The sequence below is a fragment of the Atractosteus spatula genome, chromosome 14 (genome assembly GCF_055471065.1).
Source record: "Atractosteus spatula isolate fAtrSpa1 chromosome 14, fAtrSpa1.hap1, whole genome shotgun sequence".
NCBI classification, from domain to species: Eukaryota; Metazoa; Chordata; class Actinopteri; order Semionotiformes; family Lepisosteidae; genus Atractosteus; species Atractosteus spatula.
The window spans coordinates 8,612,737-8,640,580 of record NC_142719.1 but is presented as its reverse complement, the minus strand read 5'-3'; the positions used below and the strand labels follow the sequence as shown (position 1 = coordinate 8,640,580).

The 27,844-nt window shown below is 37.4% G+C and overlaps 1 protein-coding gene across 1 annotated transcript; it reads right to left on the bottom strand.

Moving 5' to 3' along the window:
- Positions 1-186: 186 nt before the first annotated feature.
- htr1d (5-hydroxytryptamine (serotonin) receptor 1D, G protein-coupled) lies at positions 187-27,117 on the bottom strand. The gene is made up of 2 exons (XM_088932494.1): positions 26,608-27,117; positions 187-2,885 (listed from the first exon to the last, which is right to left on the bottom strand). The coding sequence occupies exon 2, from the start codon at positions 1,965-1,967 to the stop codon at positions 828-830; it is 1,140 nt and encodes a 379-aa protein (XP_088788620.1). The 5' UTR covers positions 1,968-2,885; positions 26,608-27,117; the 3' UTR covers positions 187-827.
- Positions 27,118-27,844: the final 727 nt, after the last annotated feature.

The window sequence follows — 27,844 nt, the reverse complement described above, 5'->3', positions numbered from 1 at the left end:
ATTCTGCCAGGGCACTGTGGTATCATATATCATTAATTATTATGCACAGGATATTAAGACTCAAACACACATATTGAACACCAGTAAAAGAATTTATAAGATTGGTGATGAAGATGGAAATTCATCTATTTTGAAGAATAATTCCTTGCAACAGCAGCAAATGATTTTCACTAGAAAGTGATGGTCTTCCCATAATTTATCTTTATTTCAATGTATAGCATCGTTTGGACATAATATATTAAAATGAGGATTACTGCACATTTGGAATGGCTTTCCCAGCTACAGAAAATAAGTTATAGGATGATTTACATTTGACCAGCGCCTGAACAGGAAAGAAAACTACGTACAATAGTATTGACATTTTTCTGCTCTCTACAGTTTCACCTTCCGGTCTCTGTTCATTTGTTTTGCGTACACTGACATGGCACTTTAGTGTGTGCATATTAAGCACACAGGTCCCTCACAAAGAGCCTGTTTCCCTGTCTGTCACCACTTTTATTTATTTATTTTTTTTCAAAATTCTAGGAATCTTAAGGCAAGAAATGATCTTTTATCATTACAATTCCAAAAGTATTTTTTTTTTATTTGTGAGGTTATGCTATACCTACAATGTTACCATGCACTAATAGACATCATGAAATCACTTAGAGGCCATGAAGCACCTTAATCAGCTGCATGATTCAATATGCTAAAATGCACAGTGACTTATAAATCACCTTGTATGTCTATTATACAAATGTGCTTCACAGTACAGTAATAGGTAGTTAAATCATTGCTTTTTCTGACAAAAATGAGAATGGGGCTGAATGAGATGAAAACAAATGATCTTAGTAGCATCTCTTGAACTTCATGAGTTTCTGGAAAGCCTGCTTGAACTCGTCGTTGAAAGCAGTGTAGATCACAGGGTTGATGAGGGAATTCAGGTACCCCAGCCAGGTGAAGAAATCAAACAGAGCTGCGTGAAACCAGCAAGTTTTGCAAATGGCCATCACCAAAGTCACCACAAAGAAAGGCAGCCAGCAGAAAATAAAGGCGCCCAGGATGATCCCTAGAGTCTTGGTCGCTTTCCTCTCTCTGGCAGCGCAGATCCTCTTCCTCTCCAGCACGCTGTCTGCCAGCTTCACCTTGACATTGTTCATGAACACTGGGGAGCCCCCGGGCTGAGGGTGACCCTCTTGGTTGGAGTTGGAGTTGATCGAGCAGAGGGAAGACCCGGCAGAGCCCCCTATGAGCTGGGCGGTGGTGAAGCGCTTCCCACAGGACGATGGGGGCTTGAATATCCTGGATCTGGCAGCCACGTAGATGCGACCATAGAGAATGATCAGCAGCACAGTTGGGACATAAAAAGCGCCGAATGTGGAATAGATCGTGTATGAGAGCTGGTCTGTGTTGACATTGCATTCGGTCAGCTCCTCGTGAGCCTTGGCCTGCCTCCAGAAGAGTGGGGGCATGGAGATGGAGATGGAGATCACCCACACTACGGCAATCATAACCCCAGCCCTGCGGGTGGTCCTTCTCTTGCAGTACTCCAGGGCATCAGTGATAGCCCAGTATCGGTCCAGAGCAATGACACACAGGTGAAGGATGGAAGCTGTGCAGCACGTGATGTCTGACAAGAGCCAGATGTCACACATGACCTGGCCCAGTGACCAGGTCTTGCTCACAGTGTAGACAATGCTGATGGGCATCACCAGGATGGACACCAGGAGGTCTGTCACCGCCAGGGATCCTATGAGGAAATTGGCTGGGGTGTGAAGCTTGCGCGTCAAGAAGATGGTGATGATCACAAAGACATTGGACAGCACAGTGGCCAGGGTAATGATCGCCAAAACGATAGACAGGGAGATCTTCAGACCTAAAATGGTGTTCTCATCCCAAGAGATCAGCATATCACTAGGGTTCTGCGAAGTATTTCCAGAAATGATCTGGAAGGTAATGTCAGCAGAGTGATTGCCTCGGTCCATCATCTAACTGTGCACAATTAGGCTCTGTGTAGAGGGGAGCAGGGGAAGGCCTCATTAGAACCCTTTGACCATTAGGTTCAATCACAATCAAATCTCACATTCTACATTTTGTCAGTAGAGTTTTATAATGATTGATTATATTTCATCGCTCTCTGCGATTTTCTTTCAGACCTGAAGATCTAGTTTTGGTGCAAACCCGTATTAAGTTTTCATGTTGAAGCTCTGTCCTGATAGAGCTTTGGCACTACAGCTTTGGAAGTTAATTATAATTCTGCCTGCATACCTCTTGTTTTTAACTGCAGAGCTTGCACCACCACCACTCAAAGGGTTTGTTTAATTTGCCTCTATTGCATTGTCTTTGTTATTCAAGAACAAGCTTCTGAAATGTAGCTGCTGCACTCTGTACAGCACACCTCGTCCTTTGGTTTTTCTTCAGGGTTGGTATAATTTCCTGCTTATTGAGCAGATGTGGGGTTTGAAATCAGAATGAATGTCACAGAAGGTAGCTTCTCTCTCTTGGACTATGCTGGATTTTTGAAGGAAATAAGTCCACTTGGAAGTTATTAATTCAGAATCTGTGACCAGGCAATAATGAGTGAGTCATACAAAGGCAGACATCTAGTTGGTTAAGTGGCCATGATGACTTAAGTTAACAGAGGGACATTCAGATTGTTTTAGGATCTCACGTTGAAAGAATACATTGATTCTTTTATTTAAAACTGTGCCTTGGCTCAGTCTCTTGAAATGGAGTTTTCTTCTGCGTTCCTGCTAATTCCTCAAACAGCTGTAGTATTCAGTCTGATAGAGCTAGGAATCCATGCGGGTGGTACAGGAAAGAGGTTAGTCTCTATTCTGTGCCAGGTGGAAGACAAGCTCCCTGCACTCTGAAGTAGGTCCCCTTTCTCTTTAGAGAAGTGTGATCTAGAATTGAAAGAGAAAGCACACAGAAAGTTAGACAAAGGCTTGTGCTTGAGCCACAGCACAGAAAGGGGCAAACCCTTCACTGCCACGCAAAATGGACAGAACCTGCAACCAGTGTTACTACTCTGACCAGGGTACTTTTGGATTAAATCCCATCTCTTAATTATAAGTAGCTCAGTCTTTATTAGTTTCACAAAAGTTTTTACATTTTCATTATTTTCGGGTTTTTTTTTTACAGAGCTATCCTAAAATTCTACCCTTAATGTAGCAAAAAACAGTTGACATGAGACTCAAGTCTGGGTTGTTACACTGACACTAAAAGATGGAGGTGGCCAAGGTTCCCAAATGGCGACAGGCAATTGGCTCACCAGGTGTTTTGCACTGAGAAGGGTTCCTTTAGTGAAGTTGCGACTCTCGCAGTTTCCTCGGCGCCTCGTCAGGCTTGTGATGGTAACAGTGAGGCACGTGTCTGTTCTCCAAATGGCACTGAACCTCCTGTGCCCCACTGAGCTTGTAACTGGTTTGGAAATGAGTGTTTCAGTGGGTACGCGGGTCAGAAGAGCCTGCCTACCCTTCTTTATTCTCCCCTTGAGGGCTGTGAGCACACAATTGGCAAATTCAGATTAGTGGATACATGATAAAATTAAAAAAAAAGGCAAATCTAAATTCAATAAAAAACTGGGGGCTTCTCTGTCAAAGTCAGTGCATGCCCTTGTGAGCAAAGGTAATATAAAATCCTGCCATATAGGTCTCTAACTCTGACCCCAGTTAAACAAACTTGATAATCACATGCTGATGTATTCCTCAATAGTGAGCTCTGCTATGTGGTGTGACTTCAAGCATAGCAGTACCATCTTAAATCACTTGACACCAGATTGTCCCTTGCCAATGTGTTTAATGGCCCAGCTGCAAAATGGGATATAAATTGTGTTAATACGTCATATAATATTACTCTTATTACCCACACTGTTGGGAGCTTCAGGCCACTGTGAGGAAATGATGAGAAAATCCAATTTAGCTTTAAATCACCTTCCTCATCACAGGCCTATATAGGTGTCAGGCTGTTTAATCCATAAGTCACTCAATAATTGTTTCTTTTTGTTAACAGATCAGACTTCCTGGCAATATAACCACAGAATGATTTTTAACATGAATAGTAATGCATAACATTGTTTTCTCCAGTGATGTAAAGAGATAGGTCTTGTTTAGATTTTTTTTTTTACTGGATGTTTGCCCAGTGGAGCAATTAGTTTTCATGAGTGCATTAAAAGCTCGGAGGCTGTATTTTTTCCAGTATCTTCATAGCGCATTATTGATTTAAAGGGATAAGGGAATTCTAATAACCTATTAGACAAGCTGTCCTTGTTTGTTAATCGGCAAGTCTGATAACTCACAGTACTAGATGCATTGGCTTTGTGTCACCAGCAGCTTTCAAGCACTTCATTTAAATGTTTTGTTATAACTGGCTGTTATTAATGGTCACCTAATCCAATGTTACATACCCTGCATTGCTGTTTATTAATTAATAAATGGCCATAAGCAGACCCATGAGAGAATTCAAGAGTGAAACTTTTTACAAATTAACATTCTTTAAACTGACTTCAATTGCAATAGCAGCCAGTGCAGATCCAAAACTACCAGAAACATCAAACGTGTGTCTTAAAGCTGTGCTGCAGTGAATGATGGCTGTTACTAATAACCATCACCTTGTTCAGTATCACACTGGTGATGCTTAATGGAAAAGGTTTTGGGCAGAGAATAAGCCCAGAAATGATACAAGTATTGGAAATTGTCTGTATAAGTTGTCTGTTTGTCTGAGCATAGGATTTAGACAATTACAATAAACAATCTCAAATCTCAAACAATATACTTAAGTGCCATAAGTAATTGCCATTGTAGTAAACTATAATTTCTGTACTGGAGTAAAGAGATTCTGTTGCTTGTCCATATTAATGAAGCCAGTTATTAACAGATAGGATACATTCTGTACTAATTGTGTGGCTTTAGATGCAATTATTTGACTTGTTAGGTTAGCTTGCTGAATAGTTATGGAATACAGTATGATGCAATTGGTAAATAAAACAGGATCTGTTGCAAATTATAATCATAGGTTTGCTCAGTTTTCATAGCATCCTGGTTAACTTTTTGTTTTACAAATGTTGGAAAAATGCCTCCTGAGAACCCTGAGCAGCATGTTTTTCTCTGATAAGAAGCTGTGCACTCAGCTATTAGTGACGTTCACTTGACTGGCGTGAAATGGAACAAGTGTTTTACGTTTTCATAACACTAAGACAAGTGATGGAAAAATGTCTAAAATAGATTTTACTTTTCAGAAGCAGAGGAGTGTGATATGTTTTCTTTCTGTGTAACATTCAAATATTTTGTTAGGGGTTTTTATAAGTTGTTAAAATTGAATGGATTCTATAACAGTATGAAAGTACGAGGCCCACTGGCCACATCCTGCCATACAAGTCTGCTTTTTCTTCCCGGCAACCTCTAAAAGTCATAAGCTTTGATTGTAATCTTAAGTCACTTTTTCAATTTTTCTTTGTGAGTAACTGAGCCTTACATAGATTTAGACAGGAACTGAATACCTCAGTGAGGAAATGTGAAAGTCTTTTTGTATTTTGCTCTTTCCTTTGGATAAGTACACATGCCTGTCTTTGCCTCTGGTGGGCCTGGCACCCGAGATTTCAATGGAGGATAAAGTAGAGCCTGTTCACAGACAGAGGAGCTCCAGGAGGATTCAGCAGGGTAGCTATAACTCTGAAGTCTTAGAGGGATGAGAGAGTGGTTTAGTAAGGAGGGAAGGTGCATACAGTGCTGCTATCAGCCTCCCCATATGTAAGCAGGAGTGATATGACACGTTGTCACAGTCTCCTCCTTGACGAGTTTACAGGTGTAGATAGAATATAACAATAACGATGGCACAGCCACAATTGCAAAGATGTGCAATGGTGTTTGTTACAAGGAACTGTGTTCCCAAAGTCCACACCCCAAAAAACAAAGTGAAAACCACAAACTAACCAGGAAAAAAGAAAACAACACAAAGCTGTAGTACAATAATATATATATATATAAATTACTATAAAAAAAATAGATTGTTGTAGGCAGCTCCTATTCTAACCCCCACAATCTACTTTCTCCTATCTCCCCCCCTCCTATCTTGAAGAGCTCCTTTTCTAGGTTAAACTCCTCCCCCTAGAATATTCCACTATAAAGCAAAAAAAATAATTTTACAAAATAATAATCAGAATTCTGACATACACATTTCTTCATTAAGTACACAATTAAACAATGAACATATTATTACCAAAAATACAATATCATACTCCTTTTATGTACATAACTGTTGTTTAAGAAAATACTACCCCCTTTTAATGGTATCTTCGTACAAAATCCACGCATGCGCAATCCTGAAACAGGTACTACTAAGCCCGTCCCTATTGACATGCCAAAGTTTGGGTCCTACAGGTTTGCGGGAGAAACCATTTTGCCGGTGAGAAATCCAAACAGTTTATTTATTTGAAACATGTGAGTTGATCACCAATTTGGTTCATTTCACTTCTAAAACAAAGGAAAACAGGTGTTTGGTTTGAGTTAATGTTTAATTTTGATAATACGGGAACAACCTTACTTTACTTTGCTCTGTGTGCACCCACAGAGCAAGCAAAGCTATCCCCGGAATTTCAGCCTAGTTTGTTTACAGTACGTTGGAAACCAGCGTTATCGCCTTTGTTTAGATAGTGAAATGTTTACGTATGTGTGTGTTTATGTTCATGTGGATACCTCACGAGTGCCAGCTGATCTGAAAACGGAGTCTCCAGTCACACACGTGCTGTGATAAGCAGGATCTATAGATTTAATTTCAGTGCCGGCAACATTCCTGCATGACAAAACCCAGCTACAGGGTAAAAGTGCTTGGAGGGTTTTTAACAAAACTTTGTTTCTTAAACTTTTTTTTCCAATATACTCAGCATTTTAAACATTCCTACGATTGCCCAATAAAATTACTGCATGTGCTGACATCCAAAGGCATTTCTTTTCCATTCCTTAACCCTGCAAAACACAGTTAAAAGCCATGGGTTTATTCACTAAAGTATAAAAGTCACTTTTTTCTAATATTAATCCTAAATAATTTATCTTTCCTTTTGTGTATAATTTGCCCTTTCTTGTTATGTCAACTCAAACTGTTATATCAACCCTTCAACTGGAAGTCCAGAACTCCAACCATTATTTCACATCGTAGCCCTCTGAGAATCCTAGGGCTTTATTGTTATTCGTGGAGTTCAAAATTAGTATGTTATCTGCCTACTCTTTCAGGAAAAAAAATTGGTGGACAGGTACTTTTGAATGATGGAAGAATTGTGGCACACTCTCTGTATGAGAAAAAAAATTCAAGAGTTCTGAAACTGTAGAAATGCAACTATAGCTGTTCTAGAGCACTGGAAATACTCATTAATTAAGTCTACTCATGAAAGAAATGAATCAATTATTTCTATTCATAAGCCCCCAAATTTGGAATTTCCAATTGTTAATCAGTTTTGTGCACTGCTGTGAGCTTTGCACTAGTATTAAAATGTACACTGTCAGAGCCATCTGTTGTTTTTCACACTGCTTGTCTAACAGCGCCCACAGCAAAGTATTGTTCAGAGAAGCTGTATTTCCTTAACTGACAACACGCATAGCTCACAGTCTCCCATGCTGTGCAGAGAAGGATACCCTCTCTGACTCGAAGTTCTCAGCCTGGCAAGATTCTTTCAAATTCTTTGGACATCTTTGATGTTGTTTATATTGTTACAGAGAACATTCCTATCTTTGTCCGTGTTTATTGTTACAGATAAAACTTCTTTAAATTCTTATTTCCAGCTTTCATTTTCTCTGGGTTTAAATCACAGGCATGATTTGATCAGAGTGTTGAATGTTGCTTTGTACTGTGGCTGTTTCTGTGACACAAGTCTCAGTACAGTACTGCTTTTGTAATGTATTTCATCTGTGAAAGACTTTGAATGTTTAGCATTTTCTGTCTGTTCGTTAACCCCCATGCACAGTACTTAACAGCTGTAATGTACACTGTCATAAAAAACATCTTGGATATCTCGGACATAACCAAGACTCATTACAGTATACTCTATATTTGTTACAAACAACATTAATTTACAATTAATTCAAAGTGTCCACTAATGTTCTCTACCACAAAAAAAAATTACTGTTATTTATACACCTCAGTTTGGGTGTGAAGAATCCAAGGTTGTTATTTAGCTATCTTTTATTCGCACTGATCAGACACTTCAAATGTTTATTCACCACAACTTCAAGGTAAACTATACATGAGCAGTGAATATACAGTGTTGTGCTAGTCAATACATCACATTTAACAATCAAATGTAATTATCTCACTGGTTTGTTTTCTACCAAAAATAAAGATTTAGCAGATTTATCCATTGACTTCAAACAGCATAGCTGATTTTGACCTGAACCACAGAATTGTGCTTCTGAATAAAAAAAGGAAGAATATTGAGTAAAAGAAGCAGAACAGCACAGCATGTCTAAGACTTTTGCACAGTGTTGTACAGTACAGATTTGTATAGGTATTATGTATAGGTGTGTCTTCCTGGTACTCTCATATGTTTGTCTAATCCTTTTGTTTAATGGGTCTGATTATGCAATTATCTGCATAAGTGTAATATTTGTAACTTGGCTCCGAATTCTCGAAGTTCCCTTTTAATATACCTTTTAATGAATTGTGTTTGGAGTAATCAACTGTAAAAGAGCCTGAGGAACAGCCTGCATCTATTTCACTAAGAACACAAGTCAAACGTTTAATTGACTGTTGAGGTTAGAAAAAAAAACCTTTTGTATAGAGTGTACAAAAAGAAAGAGAACAAGGTACTGTAAATAGCTTGGAAAACTTCCCTTTCAAAGTAATATGGCACCCACTCTCACCCTGTCCCCATTCTTAGCTTTGAAAGTACCCTTTCTCACTGTTGAGGCCTAACTTTTACAGTCTTCAAAATGGTGCGAAGCATGCACAGTGACTGTGCTAAATTATTGTTTGAACTATTAACTGGAATTGTACTTCCTTCTGTTGCTGCTAAAGTGAAATTAAGAAGCCCTACCATTTCCAATTTTGTCAACATGAAAATTATTAGCATTTTATTAAAAAGGGAATTAAACAAATCAAATTAAGCGACATAAAAGAAGCTCCTGCTATGGTATACAGCGATACAATTTTGAGTAGGTGGTACCTGTATATAGTCTTTTATTTAAACTATTACTTCGCCCCAGTTGTAATTTCTTTCATGCATTTTGCTGGGGGAAGAGCTGGCTCAGATCATGCTGTAAAGAGTTTTTCACAATCACATCTTTCTCTGTGGAGGCTTTCCTGCTGGATTAGTGGGTTAATCCTGCAATCAGAAAATATTTTTTAAAGACGATTTCAAATAAGGAAGAATCTTTGTGAACTTGACTCCTTTGACATATTTCTCTTTTGAATATTGTTTCTTCGCCAGAAGAAGGCTTCCTCTATTTCCAACAGGTTGTTCAATAGAGATTTAGCCCCCTAATTCTGAACCTCTCATATTACCATTAGTTTAGATTGAAAACTGAAATTGTGCTGTCCAATATTCCAATGCAATTTTAAAGTGCTAAAATCTTAAAGATTTTTATGCTTCTTTCTGGTTCAATGACCAAGGGAAAAATAAATTATGTTTTACAGACGTAAGTACTAGAACCCAGTTTTTAAAACTTTCTTTAACTAGAACATCTCAACTACCACTTGGTAGTGTGCTGTGTGCAGCTCAGCAGGGATTTGACTTTTCATTGTAGAGAGAATTCAGTGGTATTGGTTGTCTTAGGAGGTTATATCACAAAGATATTAACATTCAGTTAAGATAACAGACATTTTACCAGAACAGATAATGACTGTATCTACGTTCTCTAATAGTTGGCTGTTGTCAACAGTCTTTACCGTAAACATACATTGTATCTGGCACAATATCGCTGTCTTGTAACATGCATAATACAGATTAGGGTGAGTTAACTAGTTTACATGCTATAAAACCATCAGATAAAACAAGTTCCTGCTCCTTATATCTAAAAAATGTGAACATATTATTACTAAACTGCAGGGAATTACTGATTTACTCTTGTTAATGGCTCTAATTTTTCTACCAATATGCATGGTCTGTAATTTTTGAAATGAGAAAATATCCCTTCACAGATGAATAACTCCTAATCTAGATCAGTTACTTATTGTGCAATGTTTTAAAATGTTGTTGTATTATCAATTAAACTTAATTGCTTTTATACTGTATAGTATTTTTCATATAAAAAGCACTTTACATACACCACTTCATCCATCACTGAAATGCAACCCCATCTGGGTCTCCCATATTGTGTGACCCTAGGCTGGAGTTCGGTGAGCATGCAGAGGATAACAGCACACCTCTAGTCTTAGGAACAGTCATAGGATATTTAATGAACAAACACTTAGGAATTCTGTTTAATGTCTCATCTGAAAGATGGCACCTCCTATAGAATAGTGCTCCCTGTCACCACTGTTTCTCCATGGAAAGAAGCTTTCTTAAGGCTGTCCTGCATCAAACTCTCTGAAAGAAAAAAATCAACTCAGCTTGTCTCTTCTGATTGAATCCCGAAAAAGATTTTGTTTCATTTAGAAGCCTTAAAATTCATGTCTTGACCACAGCCATTTAAGATGCAAAAAGAAATGTACAGGAATTCAAAGCTTGCAAAATTGTTTAATAATTTAAAGTCTGTTCCAGAAAGGGTAAATACTTTCTAACAGCTAAAGGGGTAGATAATGGCTATAAAGAAAACCCCAAATACCATTCCTTTCTTATCAGAATCCTGTCTTGAAGGCGTTCTGAAGGAAATCTTTTGGATTGAAACTGACAAGTGGGCTGAGGGATTGTTTGCGTTTGAGTTTACAGAACATCAGGTTAATAACTTGTGACAACCACTGCACTGTAAAAGTTATTTTTTCAATTACAATTGGAACAAAATAGAAAACATAAAAGATTATCTACAAGCCGTACTGGAAAAGAGATGTGGGATGGAAGTGAATGAATAAAATCTTGTTGTACATAGGAACATTTCCTGCAAATTGAATTTATTTTCATTCAACTGGCAGGGGAAGTCAGTTAAGAAGACAAGACTATAATATAAATACATGTAGGGAATGAAAGTTAAAAGACTTAACAACATAAAATGAGGGATGCTACTCATTATAAACAATATTAGTTTTATTATTAGTTAGTTAGGTGTGGTTAATGAGTTTAAAATTACCTCAAAGGTCCTAGGTTGTGGGCTACATGGTGATATAACATTTAGAGCTGCTATCTCACACCTCCAGGGTTTATATCCAGACCTGGGTGCCTGTCTGGAGAGTTTGCATATTCTTCTGTATTTTCATGGGTTTCAAGGGAGCTCGGTTCCCAACTTTCATACTTTTCCCTGCCTGGAGAGTTTCTGGATCCTCTCTTCCCAATACTTGGAATCTTGTCCAGATCGCCTACAGGGGCTAGAAGCACCTCTTCTGCTTTTCAGTATATGATACTAGTGTCACAGTAGAAAATTAAAAAGTGAGTTTCCATCAATGTTTCCTGTAGTTTCTGAATTCAGTGCCCTGTCATGTTAAAATGACAGTGATAATGGTTCCTGTATTATTACAGGGATTCCTCCCAGTTTTCCCTTGCAGAGGTAGGGGTGTAGAAAGAGAGGCAGGAGATGGTAACTGCAGCTCACTGACTTTATTACTGCTCAGGTTGGGGTTTGGCGCGAGAGAAAGACAGAGGGAAAGGGGTGCCTTTTTTATAGAGGGAGGCAGGGAGAGGGGAAATGCAAAAAGAGGGAAAAGAGATCAGGGTTCAGAGGCTCCAGACAGACCGCCTCTGGGTTGAGACGTTTCATTATTAACAGGGCACAGCCACCTAGCTCATCTATCTGTTCTGGTTGCTCTTAGCTAACGGGGGAGAGGATCTCATTGAGCCATACTGAGTTTAAGGATGTCAGGGTGCTCCCTGGCACCTATCCAGGATAGCAATATGTTTTTATTTTGTAACATGGCAACCACAATTTTACATAATGTTCTAAAAGAGGTCTTTACAAAACTAACATTGTAAATTGCACATCTCCAACCTCAAAATGTGAGCTAACATAAAAATAAAGCACTCCTCTACCTGGTAGGCTGGTTTTGTATATCATCTTTATGACATGTTCACCACAGCTTTAGAACATAGAGGACATGTCTGGTCAATTACACTGTGTTTGGAATTGCTCATTTTCATATAGCAGAGCTCAATATATTAAAGCATGATATCTGTGTATTATAGCATATAAACTTTTTGATAGCATATATACCCATTTTTTTTAGTCTAATTTGGGAACACCCATTACAATCTGAATCACGGCGATGGTGCTTACACTCACATACTGTAGCAACGACGCAAGACCACAGACATGGTCCTCTGTTTCTCCCACCCGATTGAGCCATTTTACAGATTCATGCTTTCACAGGCTTCTAACTCTACATGTACAGGAATAGGCGTGCGCCTCACAAACATCACCACATCCCTCTAGGCACACTGAAAGTCTCTTGGGTAACTGTTTCACTGAGAGATAAAAACTACCTCTCTGGGAAGGAAGTCCATTCGGAGAGATGCTGACAGCCTACATATTTTACCTAAGGAGCAGTTTCTGACACTTATATATTTGTTGTCATACCCAACTGAATAAGAAGACATTCCAGCTACCACCCCTATCCTTTGTCAATTGTATTATGTTTGTGGAGCACTCATGTTAACTTGTCTGGAGTTTGTGTGTTTCTTTTTATCTTAAGTAGCATATTTTGCCACCTCTGTACATGTTGTTGCACTCTAATCTGGTCACATTGTGAGAGGATGTGGTTTGGTTTTAGTGGTGGTAGTGCTCATCTCTTTTTCACTTACAGTATTTTGTATGCCAGCACTTCCCAGAACATTTGGTTCAGACTTGAGTCGGAAACGTCTTACAAGCAGATGCAAGAGATTCAGTTGATCAGTGGGACCATGTTTTAAGTTGGATAACCTATTCAATTTCATGCCTATATTGAAAAGATCAAATTGTCCTTAATAACAAAATGTACACATTCATGGATGTTCTGTATGTTTATATTTTCCAGGTCATGGTTCACAATTTGTCACATGGCAATACATTTTGGTAGGATTGCCTTTGTTATTGTGTGGTCTGAATTATATTCGATATTTATGTCAAGGACTAGACTACAGTTTGTTTTAAAATTTTTACAATGAGCTCTTATAACATACAATACATTTGACTATATGCAGTCACTTGGTCAAATTGGAAGTCAATTTAGCCTTGTTTATGTGAGATATTAGGAATTTGAGATTGAAATCCTTTCTGTGAATTTGTATGTGTTGTTCTGACTCATCATAGGTGATATGTACCATACACTCATATGATATGTCAAAGAAAGAATTACAGAAAGTGTAATTATGTATCAAACATTTTTGACCTTATCAAAATGATTATGTCACACCTAATTATTACAGTAAGGATGAAAATTAAGAAAAACACAGGAGGTTGGTTGGTGATATGACTCAGAGAGATGAGTAACCCTTTTGATACCACTTTCTGAATGGCAATTGGCATAATACCATATATTATTCTGGTATCATGAAAATGGCATGCTTTTGTGTTTCCAAATATGGAAGCATTCATCACTCCATGAAGAGAAAAAATGTTAATTTGATCTAAATTCAGAATAACCTTTGTATTAGCATGATGTTAATCACATGATGATGTTAATCGTAAACACAGTGGGAAAGAATTCAGTTTAAAGTGGTTTTCTATTAAAGTCTAAAGTCATACCAACTTCAGGCACGAATGGATGAAGATGATGGAGTAAGTCTTGAAAAGGTATGGCACGATTAGAAACTACAACAGACCTGTAAAAGACCAAATAGTTTAATTCACTTAAACTGATTTTAAAAGTATAACTGATGCAAAACTTATGTTAAAACTAAAACAATGCTAAATGCTAAAAAACAATGATGTAAAAAGTAAGATGCATTTTTTTGTACAAATGTACAAAAAATACAATTTTTTATGTTTGTACGTAGGGGTGGTAGCAAGTAACATTTAATGCTGGAACATCTGGAGTAATTAAAGTACAACACAAGGGAAACTCAGCTCACTGCAAAGGCATGAGGCTGATATGAGCTTTTTTATGACCAGATCGATCTGTAGTCAGTTGTTCAGCCCTTCATAAAACAAACTACAGGCATTTTGTTTTGGTGGAGCTGTTTGTTTTAGCAGCTGACACCCTCTTTTCAAAATTTTGTACAAAAGTAGCCTCAATGCTGGCCTTAAATGTGTTTATTTTTAATGTGTAATGCCTTCTCCCTTTGTATACAACTAACTGCACAGTTATTTTGATTTTCACTAATATTTAAAGGACAAAAACCAAAACCATTTTTTTTCGAGTACAGCTGGCTCTAATTAAAAACAAACAAAGAAGATAAGAACCGTCTAGAAATCCTGTCGCAGCCTAATCACACCATGTTTCTAAATAAACACTTAGGTAATTTTTTGTGGCAGTATGAATAGTTACCAAGATTTTTAATTAATTTACTTGTTGATGTGTTGATCACATAATTAGTGATGGAGTTAATAACTCTGTTCTTTAGGTCTGTAGCAGCCAGATTGCATGCCGTATGTTGCTGTCCATGGTGCTGAAATAGAAGGCATGCCTTTCCATTTCCCCATGCAATCTGAATTGTGTTGGCTGGCAGTTATTTACTTAGCTTTCATTTTGGAGCCCTATACACAAAGTCATGAATAGTTAACTATTTTGTTCCCGGGCAAACAATATTTACATAAAGCACGTAAGATACAGCTGTAATTATTTGACTTTTAATTTAAACGGATGAGGATGACTAGTTACTTCTCTTGGATGCCAGGTAATGGAAACAATTAAAACTTAATTTGAGAATCATCTGTATGACAACAGGATGCCAGGGGACAGTCAGCATGAATTTAGAAAGTGATAGGCTTTTCTTAAATTGTTAGAGGACTTTAAGCAATAGCAGTAAGGGATATACCAGAGAAAATTATAATATATTCTGTTAGATTAATTATTTTTCTCTGCAGTAAACATTCAAGGAAATACAAGTATTTAGTTTAATAACTGATTGATGCATAGACATGAGTACAGATGAGGGGTGAATACTCAGATTGGAGTTTAATGTAATTCGTGAAGTACATCTTGATCTGCTCGCTTGTTTGGTTTACTAGGTGATTAGGACTGAAGCTCTTTCTAATTTTATCTAAAAGTATCTACTGTACTCTTTTATGTATAGCTGGTATAGCCGGTACATTAGTCATGTTTTTAGACCATACCAGAATAGGATGATCAGAAAGCACTGTAGAAGCTGCAAGTAAAGATTTAGACAGAACCTAAGAGTGGCCAAACAACTGTACACTTAATTAGCTAAGGAGAGGATTACATGCAAGTAGCAAACACATGTAGTTGTAGTTTACGGGCAATTTCATTCACCATGATACAAAAGTAATATTGCTGAAAGCAGGAAAACATCTAATGGACAGCAATTCAAAGTGGGGGTAAAGGAAATACTACCTGGGCTAAAAGATGTGAATCTTTTTATTATTTAATGGAGATGATAGTGAGGGGGACACGATTAAAAATCCACAAGAGCCTTTGACAAAGCCAGGATCATCACAATTTTACACAAACCAGAGGACACAATTGGAAATGAAGGGAAATTGCATTTAGAACAGGAGACAGTATTTAAAGAAAGAGTTACAGGAACCCAACCAGCCTTGTTATCAGAGCAAATTTCTTCGAGGGATGCATCTGGACATTTGTAAATAAATTATCAACAAGATGTACTGTACATGTCTGGCAATGGAAAACCATTAGCTAGATGTCAACATTTAGTGCTGCTTTGTTAGTAGACTGCATTTGAGATCTAAAGACTGTCAGTAGTGCTCTTTAATATGACCCAAGCAGTGTTTTCCATTAGTTCCTTCTTTCAGATGTTTGTACTGTAAGGTTCAAGCATTATTCAAATGAATGCAAATACAAGCAGTTGCAGTCTCCATTTGGCACATTGGATAGTGATGCTGTAGAAGGTCTTAATTAGGAGAAAAATATTTTTTTTCAGGTGCCCTTGTTTGGTATTCATACTGATCCTTACTTTACCATTCTTGTGCTGTGATGCAGATTTCACCCTTTTATTTGATGCATCTTCCAGTTCTAGGTATTAATGTTGTAGGCTTTCTCTAAACGTTCTAGCTGGATGATAGGGGGGGTGAGGACTGAGGAGTAGGGTAATGGCTGATGGACCTGCTATGCTGATTTCTTCTGCTTCACAGGCTGAGGGTGGGCCTAGAAATCAGTTGCATTTGCCTTGGGTTTGATTTTTTTTTACCTATGCATTCTGCGTACACTGGATCGGCACCTGGTTCTTACTAGGCAATGGGGCTTTTCATTTATTAGAGTATACGTGATCAAGGAATGGAAGACAAACACGCTTGATTAAAACACGGCACAAAAATCTTCTCTTCTTCAGATTTCACACATACATACACAGGAGAAAAGGAATATTGTGAATCAGCTCAATGTGTAAATTACACCTCTTTACTATTTACACACGGCTGTTCCTGATGCTGTTCATGATGCACCAACTATTGTGGATTCAGATGATTGATTGATTACACTCCAGTATCCAGCTATTAGCTACTAAAAATATTTTTTAAAAGTTTAAAATGAATAGGAAGATGAAGGTCTGTGATACAGTGCATGTGCCTCTTGGGACTGTTCCATTAGCCTCCTTTAAGAAGCCATCACTCTAGTCAAGGTGATCTGTTTACATATTGTGCTGACCTGGTTCCCCTAGTATTAAAAGTATTATGGTTCATTCCACCCCCACTCCACCTGTCTAGAGTCTCCCTTCCATATCCAGTGATCTAGTTAAAGAAAATTGTTTGCTTCCATGAATGGCTCAGATTGTTTGAGGAGGCCTGGGACATTTACACAAAGACTTCTTCACTGCTGAGTGATCATTTTGAACTTGGAAGCAGGCAGTCAATCATCTCTAAAGGGCAATGGTAAATTAATTAGTGGGGCTGAGACAGCCCACTATATGTGATATCAGAGCATGATGGAAATCCAATGTTAAATGCACTGAGATTTGCTGCTAATAATTCAGTCCACAGTGTAGGAAACAAATGTAATCAGGTCAGTATCCCTGGAACGACTTATTGCCAGTTTTTTTTTTGACACAGAAAAACTTTTAGTTAGGAGCTTTATTAAACGTTTAGCTCTGCATAAAGAAGTAACATATTCATGTGCACTTTAAGCACTGTGAATACATTAAAGACAAAAAATACTGTAATGTTTCTTGATTAGTGAGGCTGTAGTCTACTTGAAAATAAATTATTTCCAGTGATAATTTTCACTCAGACACTGACATAATCCTGAATGGTGGAGAGTCATTTAGAGTATTCTGCAATCCCAATGCAATAACATCTTGGCAAGCTATCAACAGAAATACAATCGTTAGCACAACAGTGTTGACAAATAATTGCATGCACACACACAAACTCATTAAAGCGCGGGCACACAATCCCTTAATCTCTATCATCGGTGCACCTTGTATGTATCATAAATTATGCCCTGATTATGACAGAGGGGGAACTCTTTTTGCAGTCTTAAGTACACCCATGTTATTAAATGTATCCTGATTGTTCATGCAATAGGACACCTCACAGACTGGAAATCTGTTGAGTATAGTGCAGCTAGGCAGAATGAATCTGAGAATGTTCACATGATGGTGGCACGGCAAAAAAAACTTTTAAGGGCAAATCCTTCAGGAGCTTTATCTGAAGAAATTGCATTTGCTTTATTTGATATTTAATCATTTAAGTTTGTTTTACAGCACAGACATTTCTCAAATGCAGATTTAACAATAATTCTGGGTAGACTGATATGATAGTATGACCACGGTCTTGAGCCAGTGAACTTTGCTCTTCCTAATTCCCTAACCACTTTAAGTGCACTCTAAGAAGAGTTCTAAAGCTATGACACTCATCTTGGGTGGATCAGAATTAGATCCAATAACCTCTCAGATACGTGTTTCACAAGACAAAGGCGTTACATCCTTTTGAGCTGTGTGCACCACTATGGACTCCAAATACAGCTTTTCCATCCCAACCCTCTGCTATGTTTCCAAGTGTCTGCAGGGTAAAGCCACAAAAAAAGCTGAGGAAGATTTGGGATCCAATGTAAGAAAACACTGCCTCCTTTGATCAACCCCAGCCCTGTCTGAGACATTTGTTCACGTGGTACAGCAAACTGCAAGGATCCAGTTCCAGACACATTTGATTAAAATTTGATTGTGTGACCTATGATTCAGTGTTCCACATGGCTACATTGCACTATGCCTATGAGCACTGGTGCTGTTTGGAGAACAGAATGTTCTTTGGGCGGGGGGGATTGGGTAAGGTAGGGGACAGCAGTCCTTGTTATATAAAACAGGGTGCTTTGACTAAGCTCTTGAGTCTGTGATTATGCCGACATATGTCGTAGCAACTTTCGGAGGTCTACTGGTAGTGGAGATAAATGGAATGAACATTTGTTCTTTTAACCATATAACCTTGGGTTATACAGCACTTTGCTGAAAACCATCAAAGAAATGTATTTTCTGTACTGTATAAGAAGCCACATTTTCTTATGTCTTTGCTTTTTAAACATCAAGTCTGGGTCAAACTTCAGAACTGAACCTCCACAATTTCAAAATCTGATTTTGAATTAGATTTTATTTAACGATTTCCACTTTCTGATGGATTTGCATTTGTATTTGCAAAGAAATGCCCACTTTGTGGGTGAATTTCATCTACAATGAGGCGCAATGATATATCGAACAGCTGTCCAACTCAATATTGCACAGATACTGCTTTATTATCATAGAACCAGCTTTTAGCCAAGTCAAATCATTTCTGTACAGCAAGTTTCTTATGTACGTGATCTTTAGGTGTGGACAAGATTATGTTTCCTGACTGCAGCATAATGACTTCATAGGGTTCCAAAGTAGTTAACTTTTGCAATATACAGTACTTGCTCATCTTTGTGACGTAGGATAATGAATAGATTTCAAAACACTACTATTTTTAACTATTTACTGTAACTGTACAGGAAATGAGTGTGTGAACTGATAAAACCAGAGAAGATGAATGCCTGCAAAGAGAGCAGCTTTTCATAAAATAATTGGCACAATAAAGGCCTTTCGCCTTTATTAATCGTTGATACAGACAATTAAAGAAACAGCTTTATACTGTAGTTCCAAAGAAACACAAGCATTTTGCGTCCTGCTTTCCTTTACATGAATTCCCAGCATTACTGATAGTGTCTTAACAGAAAGCATTTTAAATTTCAGGATGTGCTTATCAAATAAATAGTAAAAATGATCATGTTAGTACAAGTAAGTGTACGGATGAGGGTACAAAGTTCTTATGTTGAGCAATTCTCCACTGCACTGGAAATTAGTCAATCATAATGACTAGAGCTATTCAGAAAGATTTGATTTTGGTAAGCCTTATTAGGCTAGCTTGAAAATCATTAAATTGGCTAGACTTAGTGCATATCTTTACTCACATACAGTACCTGGCAATTGTGAAAGTGCTCTGTATGATCCATTGCCCAGGTGGACATTCGATATTGTGATTCTTTTTGAAACGTTATTTTATTTATTGATAAACCTTATTATTAAAGTTCTATTAAATAAGATCAATTTCTGAGCTGAGCTGTTTAACACATTGTTGTGATTTTCTATTCTTCATAATACTGGAAGAAATCTCACCATAACCATAATATTTCTAAAAATAATAATATTTAGAATGTAGGTTGACAACTTCTTCTACTTTAATTGAAGCTCAATTTCTATTTAATGTCTGCATTAATTACATAGCATTTTATATTACAGAATATACGCTTAAATTATAAATTGTTCCACAACATTTAAAAACAAATGCAAAACATGCAGTAAAAGATATATACCATGTAAGTTGATAATAGAGAACATAACAGTGACAGATATGAGTGTATTATTTATAATCATCATTGACCGTATGGTGCAGTAATTCTTGTGTCACTAATTACCTTAGATCAGCAGCACATTTCTCTTTTCTTGCAAAGCATCTGGAAGTGTTTTATATTCTGCAGCCTCTATCTGGCATACAGCAAAATGTCTTTATTTTGTGGGCCACTAATGTCTTTTAAAGAGAAGACCTACATTAGATGCCTTGGTGATTTCCACTTTTCATAGAGTGAGATTGCTTGTCACAAATACATCTCTTTTTCAAATAAAGATTGCAGTGATGAAATCTGTGTTGTATTTTCTGTAACATGCTGGATAAGATCACTTTAACTAGTTTAAGCACTTAACTACTTATTCTTAAAGTATTGTATCGTTCTGCTGTGCCTCTGGAATTGGTTGTATACATTTGCGGATAGTCTTCTGTTTCGTGGCTTTGGATGAGAACCACATTGATTGTGAAAGCTTAGCTCCTACATGGTCCACATTAAAGTTAAAAAAAAGTTTAAAATGACCAACAAAGGTATTATGGTAGTGTTGCACAGTGGAACAAAGAATATGTTGATTGTTACAATGCATAAAGTCGTTTTTGATAAACAGATATAGTTTTTGAAGCATGCTACAGAATGAATAGGAATCTAAACAATTCTGAAAGGCATCCAAGTGAACAATATAGTGGTTTCAGTACACTATTACATATTTTCCTTTACACGATGATATGAAATTTACACTGCATTTGGAATTCTATTTCCTGGTTCAGCACATAAGTACTAAAACAAGTAGTTTCTGTATAATGTTGATCAGTTAGGTTAGAAAGTAAGAAATGATACAACAGCATGCTATAGCATATATACTGTAACAACACAATCTCTATCTGGAGCTGTACAACCAGACCATAAATAAAAATAAAGGTTACAAACGAATATCGATATCGATATATCTGATTGAAGAGATGGAAGGTATGTATAATAGTGGAAATTCACACATGGAAGGTTATGGCACTCATTTGACAGGAAAGGCCACAGAAATAAAAAACTGAATCCTGTGGTGCCCTGGTCAACCGTTTTCTTTTCGACAGAAGGAATCTGTGTTAATTCAGAGTAGTATGCCCATTTGTTTCATCTCTCTTTCATTCTGGGCAGCTCTCCAATAGCTTTGAAAACATGTGCACTGTCAATCATGATGGAAATCACAGCACCTGTAAAGTTCTCTCTTGGGTTATGAGATTCCAGCTTCTAATGATCAGAGAACTTTTAGAGTACCTGTCTTCTAATAGGAACATCAGAATTCACCTCCCAACCAGCCTTGCAATAGTTTGAGCAGAGTTTCAGATTGGGATCCAACTAACACTTTAATAAAATCCCGTGGTCCTTTCACCATCACAAGGCTATTTTGTTTTATTTTTTCTGGTGAAACAAATGCTCTTATGATTCACATTTTCTAATGTTAGAGAATATTTCAATATTTCACGACAGATTTCATTACTTGGAGAATTTGGTTCTTTGCTAGTGACTGTCAAAGAAATACAGCATTTTCTTTTTTTCTTTTTCATGGAAGTATTTAAACTCTAGTTTAAATGTTTATATCCTAATACCAGGAGGGGACATGTGTTTTTAAACTTTTTCCACTTATCTTAAGTGTCTAGATGTTTATTTAATTTAGCTTTAATTATATCAAAATTAACAAGAATGAAGCAAACATTTCATTAAAATGTAAATCATTTTAATCATTTCATTATCAATTTCATTCCAATCATTAAAGTGATTAAACGTTCAATCAAAATTGTATATGGTTTTTGAAAAGTAAATATCCCAATGTGTTTTATAAAATGGAGAGGATCCACTTCATCCATGACTGGATGTCACTCTGTAGGCATTCTGTACCAGCAGCCCAACTTAGAAAACACACAGCAGCCATTCTGTACCAGAAGCCCCACCTGGGTGACACAAGCAGCAATTCTGCAACAGCTACCCCATCTGGGAGACACACAACAATCATTCTCCACTGACATCCCATCTAGGTGATACACAGAGCAGAATCACTTAACCAATTGCACTAAGGGTGAAATTGAGGTAGACAGGAACGACTGTACAAACTCAAAGTGGAACCTCTTCCTGACATTAAGATTAATACTCTTTCTATTATGAACAGTACCTCTGGAACATTAACGACTAATTAGCCACAACCTTAGTTTGATGTCTCAGCTGTGAGGTAGCTCCCACAGGGCCATGTTCCTGGTCAACATACTGGGCTGTGTCCTGGAAATTCTGGTCCAGAGGGAAGACTGTCACCTACTGGCACCACTTACTGCAGCAACCTGCGTTTTCTTTGAGAGCTCCCATTGCAGTGCTAACCAGATCCAACCTTCCTTAGGGTTTGAGTTATGATGAGGTCATGTTACAAGGCGGGAGTCGTCCAGTTATTCCCAAAAAGTCAGAATATGTTCTCTAGATTTGCTTGAAGGTACTCATTACTGAACATTCTTATGTTCAAAGTAATCACAAAGAGTTGCCCATTGTAGTTTCACACTGCTTTGTACCTTGTTTCATGGACTTTTTCGGCTTGGGTTCTGAATGGTGATCTAATATACTGTTCAGAAATCAGTAATCCAAAACAGTTGATGGAGTGGTTTCAGTTCTTAAGAGCATCACTGCACTGATGCCGTACTGTACCTCTACCTCTCACACAGAGAAAATGGCTATTTCATTTCCATTTCCATTCATCTTTCAGTTAGAGGAAGACTCATTGTTCTTTTTTCAATAATGTCTGTTAGTGTTTTTTCTTGAGACAGCCGAAAGCTTCGATGTGAGTCAGAATATAATGAACCAGTACTGGGTGATTACGGTTTCTATTACACTAGCTTTGAAAGTAAGTCACAAAGTGCTAATAGTCATCTTAAGAAAGCTGAGACTCCATCAAAGCTCATAGGCTTAGAGAGAATTATTAACCATATCTTGTCACATTGCAGACTGAATGGACCACCAAGAAAGCTAAGTCAGTTTCTGTTCAGCAGAGTCAGTTTATTATTTGAGCTACGTAACATCATCTATAAGAGTTTGGGATGGTTTCGCACTCTTTGACACAATGTACTGTGTTTATATTTTCAGGGGCTCAAATCATGTTTCTGAAAGACATATTTGCTGGTTCAGTTATTCAGAAACCAGTTAACATAATTAATTAATTTGGTAATACAGTAGGTGCATTTACTCGTTTTCCTCACTTCTTGAAAGTCACTTCATGGATTTTCAAGGAGTGATTTGCAATGGTCTGCAGAGATAGAATCAATATGTGGTCTGACCTATACTTTAAAAAATATGAATTCTGGGTTTGTATTACACTTGGTAGACAGTATCTTTAAAGACTGTTAATAGCCTGTTATTAGACTTTTGGATTGAGAGCTCATCTATTGTCATTCACAGATAGAATAGAGTATATGCTGTATACTGCTACGTCAAACTGGGCTATCTTTCTCTTTAGTAACTTATTTAGTAAATCACATAATCCAGTTAAACAAGTGAATGGAGCCTTTCGTACATAAAGTTTTCTTTGTTTTATAAAACCAAAAGTTGTATTTGTTACATAAAATTTTATCTGTTACCTTGTATTCAACAGCGACATTGTGCATAGGGATGTCACACATCCATGAACCTGTTAAGCATTAAGGATTTGTGAAATGCACCTAAAATGCTGTATTTCAGTAGTGTTGTTCAGTTTATGATTTTCATCACTGTAAATCTTTTACAGTATGTTGCTCTGGAACATTTTTAGTGCCAGTCTTTATGAAACATTATCTTGAGACTACATTAAACACATTTTTATTATTCGGTTTTGTTTTGTAAGACATTATTCCAAGCAATAACCATTAGGAACTGTAAACAATTACATATATACCAAAATGACCCCTCCCTCTCCTCTAGGGTCTAGTATTCTTGATTACTGAGCATTTAAAAGAAACATTTAATCAAAGAATTCCTGGCTACAGAACAGATTGCCACGACATACCACAGTGGAAAAACTCCATTGTTACTTTTCATTCCAACAAGCTCATAGAATTTGCTCAGTCAGAAGAAACCTGCAAAAGACCAACTGAAAGGGGGAAAGATCTATAAGCCTGAAAAGGTAAGAAAATGAAATATTGACTTTGGTGTGTATTTTTTTACTAGTGTGAAGACAACAGATACTTTAAAATCTGCTGCAGCATAAATGAACAAAGTCCTTGGCTCTTACTACTGGCAGATCTCCATGTGAAAGACAGAGACAGTCTACCAATTGAATCCTTGAGGAATTTCCACAGCAATTCATTGACAAGTGATAAACTGCAATGCATTTGAATAAAAGATTGCACAGTAGTTTTTGTTATTGTTTTTCATATTTACAGATACGTCTTTAAGTTAATAAATGGATATTATAAACTTAAACTGGCCACACTTTTCTGCTCAGCTATTATTCCACTGACGAGTTCTGTGCTGACAGAGGCTAGAAAGTGCAGTCTCCTATAACCATATTAAAGATTTTTTTCAGTAGTATGTTTGTATAAATTAGATGAGAAATCAAGGTCAAGAGTTTGATGTCCGAGTGCAGGTTTAGCATGAGTTTTCCTTTGAAACGTTTCACATTTAGTAAATACTGCGTCAGAACCTGAAACAAGGGATCTCAGGAAATAAAACAAGCCATTAATGGGCATTTCTGGTCTTCAGCGGCCACAATATTGCCTGATCTCCGCGGTATTTAACCGAATTAATTTTGCAATCAATTTTTGTCTTTTTCTTAACTACCTGTAAAGCCTAGAAGCTCCTATCCTTCGGGGATCAGAATGACGTACCCGTACTTCAACCAACCTAGCATACATATGATCTGCACGCACCGCATTTTGCATAATTAATGTACCGAAAAATGGGATTCGGTTATTATGCAGTGACTGTGACAGACCTCTGTCAGTAGATGATGTTGTTTTGCGTTTTCGTGTTTTTTTTTTTGCTTTCAGTAATGTATTCTCATCTCTACATTATTTATACTGCACTGTTTGAAGGGATAGACCAATGTTTAAAACTGTTAGAAATTGTACACTTCCTTACCTCATGAGACTGCGTTCGAGAGTGAAAGAAGTTCGAATTTAACATTACATTTTTAAATGCAAAAGCTTAACAGCACACAAAACTATATAGCTGTGTTAACGTACCAGCCCACACGATGTGAAACATGATCACAAGACTCTAAACCCATCACGCATGACATGTTTTACAATATTTACAATAGTTTGTAACTATTATTTGAAATTTTGTTATCGATTAGGTAGTTTTAGGTAGTGGGCTACAACTTTTTTTTAAACTGAGAAACTGAAATGTATATTTCTGTATTGTGGCCGTAGGTTTAAGGAGTTTTCAATAAACAATTAAGACGAAGTCACTGGACTGTGTGTACCAGTCGCTTCCCTGTTATAAAACAAAATTACTGCACACAGCCTACTGTAATTCCTAATACTTTGCCTCTAACGGAAGCACTGAGTGACCAGCACAGAACTTCACACCTAAGCATGAGAGCTACAGTACTACAGTCTATATCAATAGGTTCCAACAAAACAATACACCTAAAACGAAGCCTCGTAACTATTACGGAAATACTGTACACGTTAAAGTAATAAAACAATGCACATGTCTCTGAGATGTACAGTATGTAGGGACTACTGCTGAGTATTCACTGGACAGGTCTATTGAAAAATGTTCCGCACGTGTTAGAATAGTGTTTGAACACGAGAATCAACGTCGCTCTGTAGAACCCTGTACTGTAGAGGATAGAAATACTGTAGAATTGAGACGCAGAATAGCACAACTAAAGTGTCCTCGGTGAAGTTATTTATTTACAATAAATATTTGCAATAAACAACAAAAATAAATCTTTTAGAAAACTATTCTAGCAGTTCACAGCTTGAATTTCAGAGTCTCTATTTAAAGCGACAACGTGCCCTTCCGTACATCGAATTGAAATATTTGGACACTGGAATGTGTTTCATTTATCATTACCACAATACTGTATCATTACAGTTGATAGAATTTCTTTTTAGGCTTGTTGGAATTTTTAAACTTGATAAAAATTACATTTAAATGCCAATCGTTTCTTTCGAGATACTGTATGCTGCACATCGAACCCAAACCCAAAACACATTTCTCTATGTATTTTAATATGGCAGCGATCTCCAAAACACTAATCTAAGAAAATTTATATCTAAAGCCATTGAAATGAAGCGGTATACAGACAGGCAAGGTGGAAGTCAAAGTGGGGGAAAAACCGTTGAATTTGACCGTATTATAGAAAGTGTGTCGCAAGTGTGTAAGACTCCTAACAACAAAAAAAGTATGCATCCCATCTGCCTTTTTTTGCCACTGAATCAACAGAATTAACTATGATAATAAAAAAAACTTTTGAAACCTCCAAAACAGGCACAATAATAATGTACATACAGCATGACCTGATACGATTGGTTAAGGAATGTTGAATGTTTAGCTGCCCGTACGTGCTCTCTAAACGTTTCTGAATGCTCTTTCATTTCTGGAAAAAGGAGATGTCGTATAAAGGGAAAACATACTTACTTTTGTTTCCAATGGTATCATTTATAGTGTGGTCTCCTTTTAAGACTTCAGTCGCACTTGAAGCGTGTGACAGTTTTTTTTTTCTCCTGATGAGAGTGAAGCAGAAATGCAGTACAATGGGCTTTAGGAAAAATGAAAAGTCTTCTGCTCTGAAATGCTAAATCTCGTAAAACCGGAGCCCGTGCATCGATCTTCCAAGCAATAATTCTGCGGGATACAGCGTGAAAAGTCACCGCAATAGTATAGAAATATTGAGAGCATCAACTTAACTGTGCATGTAGGAAAAAAACCCAATTCGCTTAGTTAAAAACAATTCTAACGTTTATCTAAGAAATCCCAGATTAAATTCTCCTTTGCCACGGCGCAAATCCATAAAACCAATCTGATTCAAGAGACAGATGTATCAGAAAAAGGTGATATGGTGCTCCCCCTTTCTTTTGGTCGGAGCGCCCGTCAAAACCTGGGTTAGTTGCAGCAAACGAGCAAGGTAAGAACGGCTGAGTCCACTGTAAGCCACGGAGCAGCTGATACAACTTGAAAGCGTTGCACAGCAGTGCGCTCTCAAGAGGTTTTCAGTATAACCAGCGCTCAGTTTGCTCTGTGTGGAATTAATCAGTTACAAGTATTCCGAATTGTCCTCCCTAAAGGTCCGCTTTGTGGGAAACAGTTCGTGAAATAGTGAGCAGCTTGTTAGATGCCGTCTTTCCCCCCCAAACTGAGTGACAGCTGTTCAATCAGTATTCAATAAAGCTGAGGATAATATAATGCAATGTTTTCGCCATCAAAAATGTTGTGGAACAGAATCGTTTAACCAGACTAAGTCGCAGCATCTAAACTTGAAAGGAGATGGTAACTGAATCGCTGTACCTTCTCAGTATGATCTTTTTGTTGTTGCTTGTTTACATGAGCGTCCTTGACGCTGCAATCTGTGCATAAAACATATAGTGAAACGGGTTAAACAGAGACAAAGTCCTGTCTAGACTGCTGTTCTCAAGCCTGGTCCTGGGGACCCACAAACTACTGATTGTCATTCCAGCTGAACTTTCACTTGCATAACTGAACCCTTAATTGATCTGTTAATAGGATTAATTTGACCCTTAATTGTGTTTCAGTTCCTAAATATATTGGAGGTCAGTTTTAACTAGTGTGTTTCATAATTTACTAACGCCACACTTTAAACAGAAGTTTGCAAAAGTTCCAATTACACAACTTGGATTGGGATAATTAAAGCATCCAT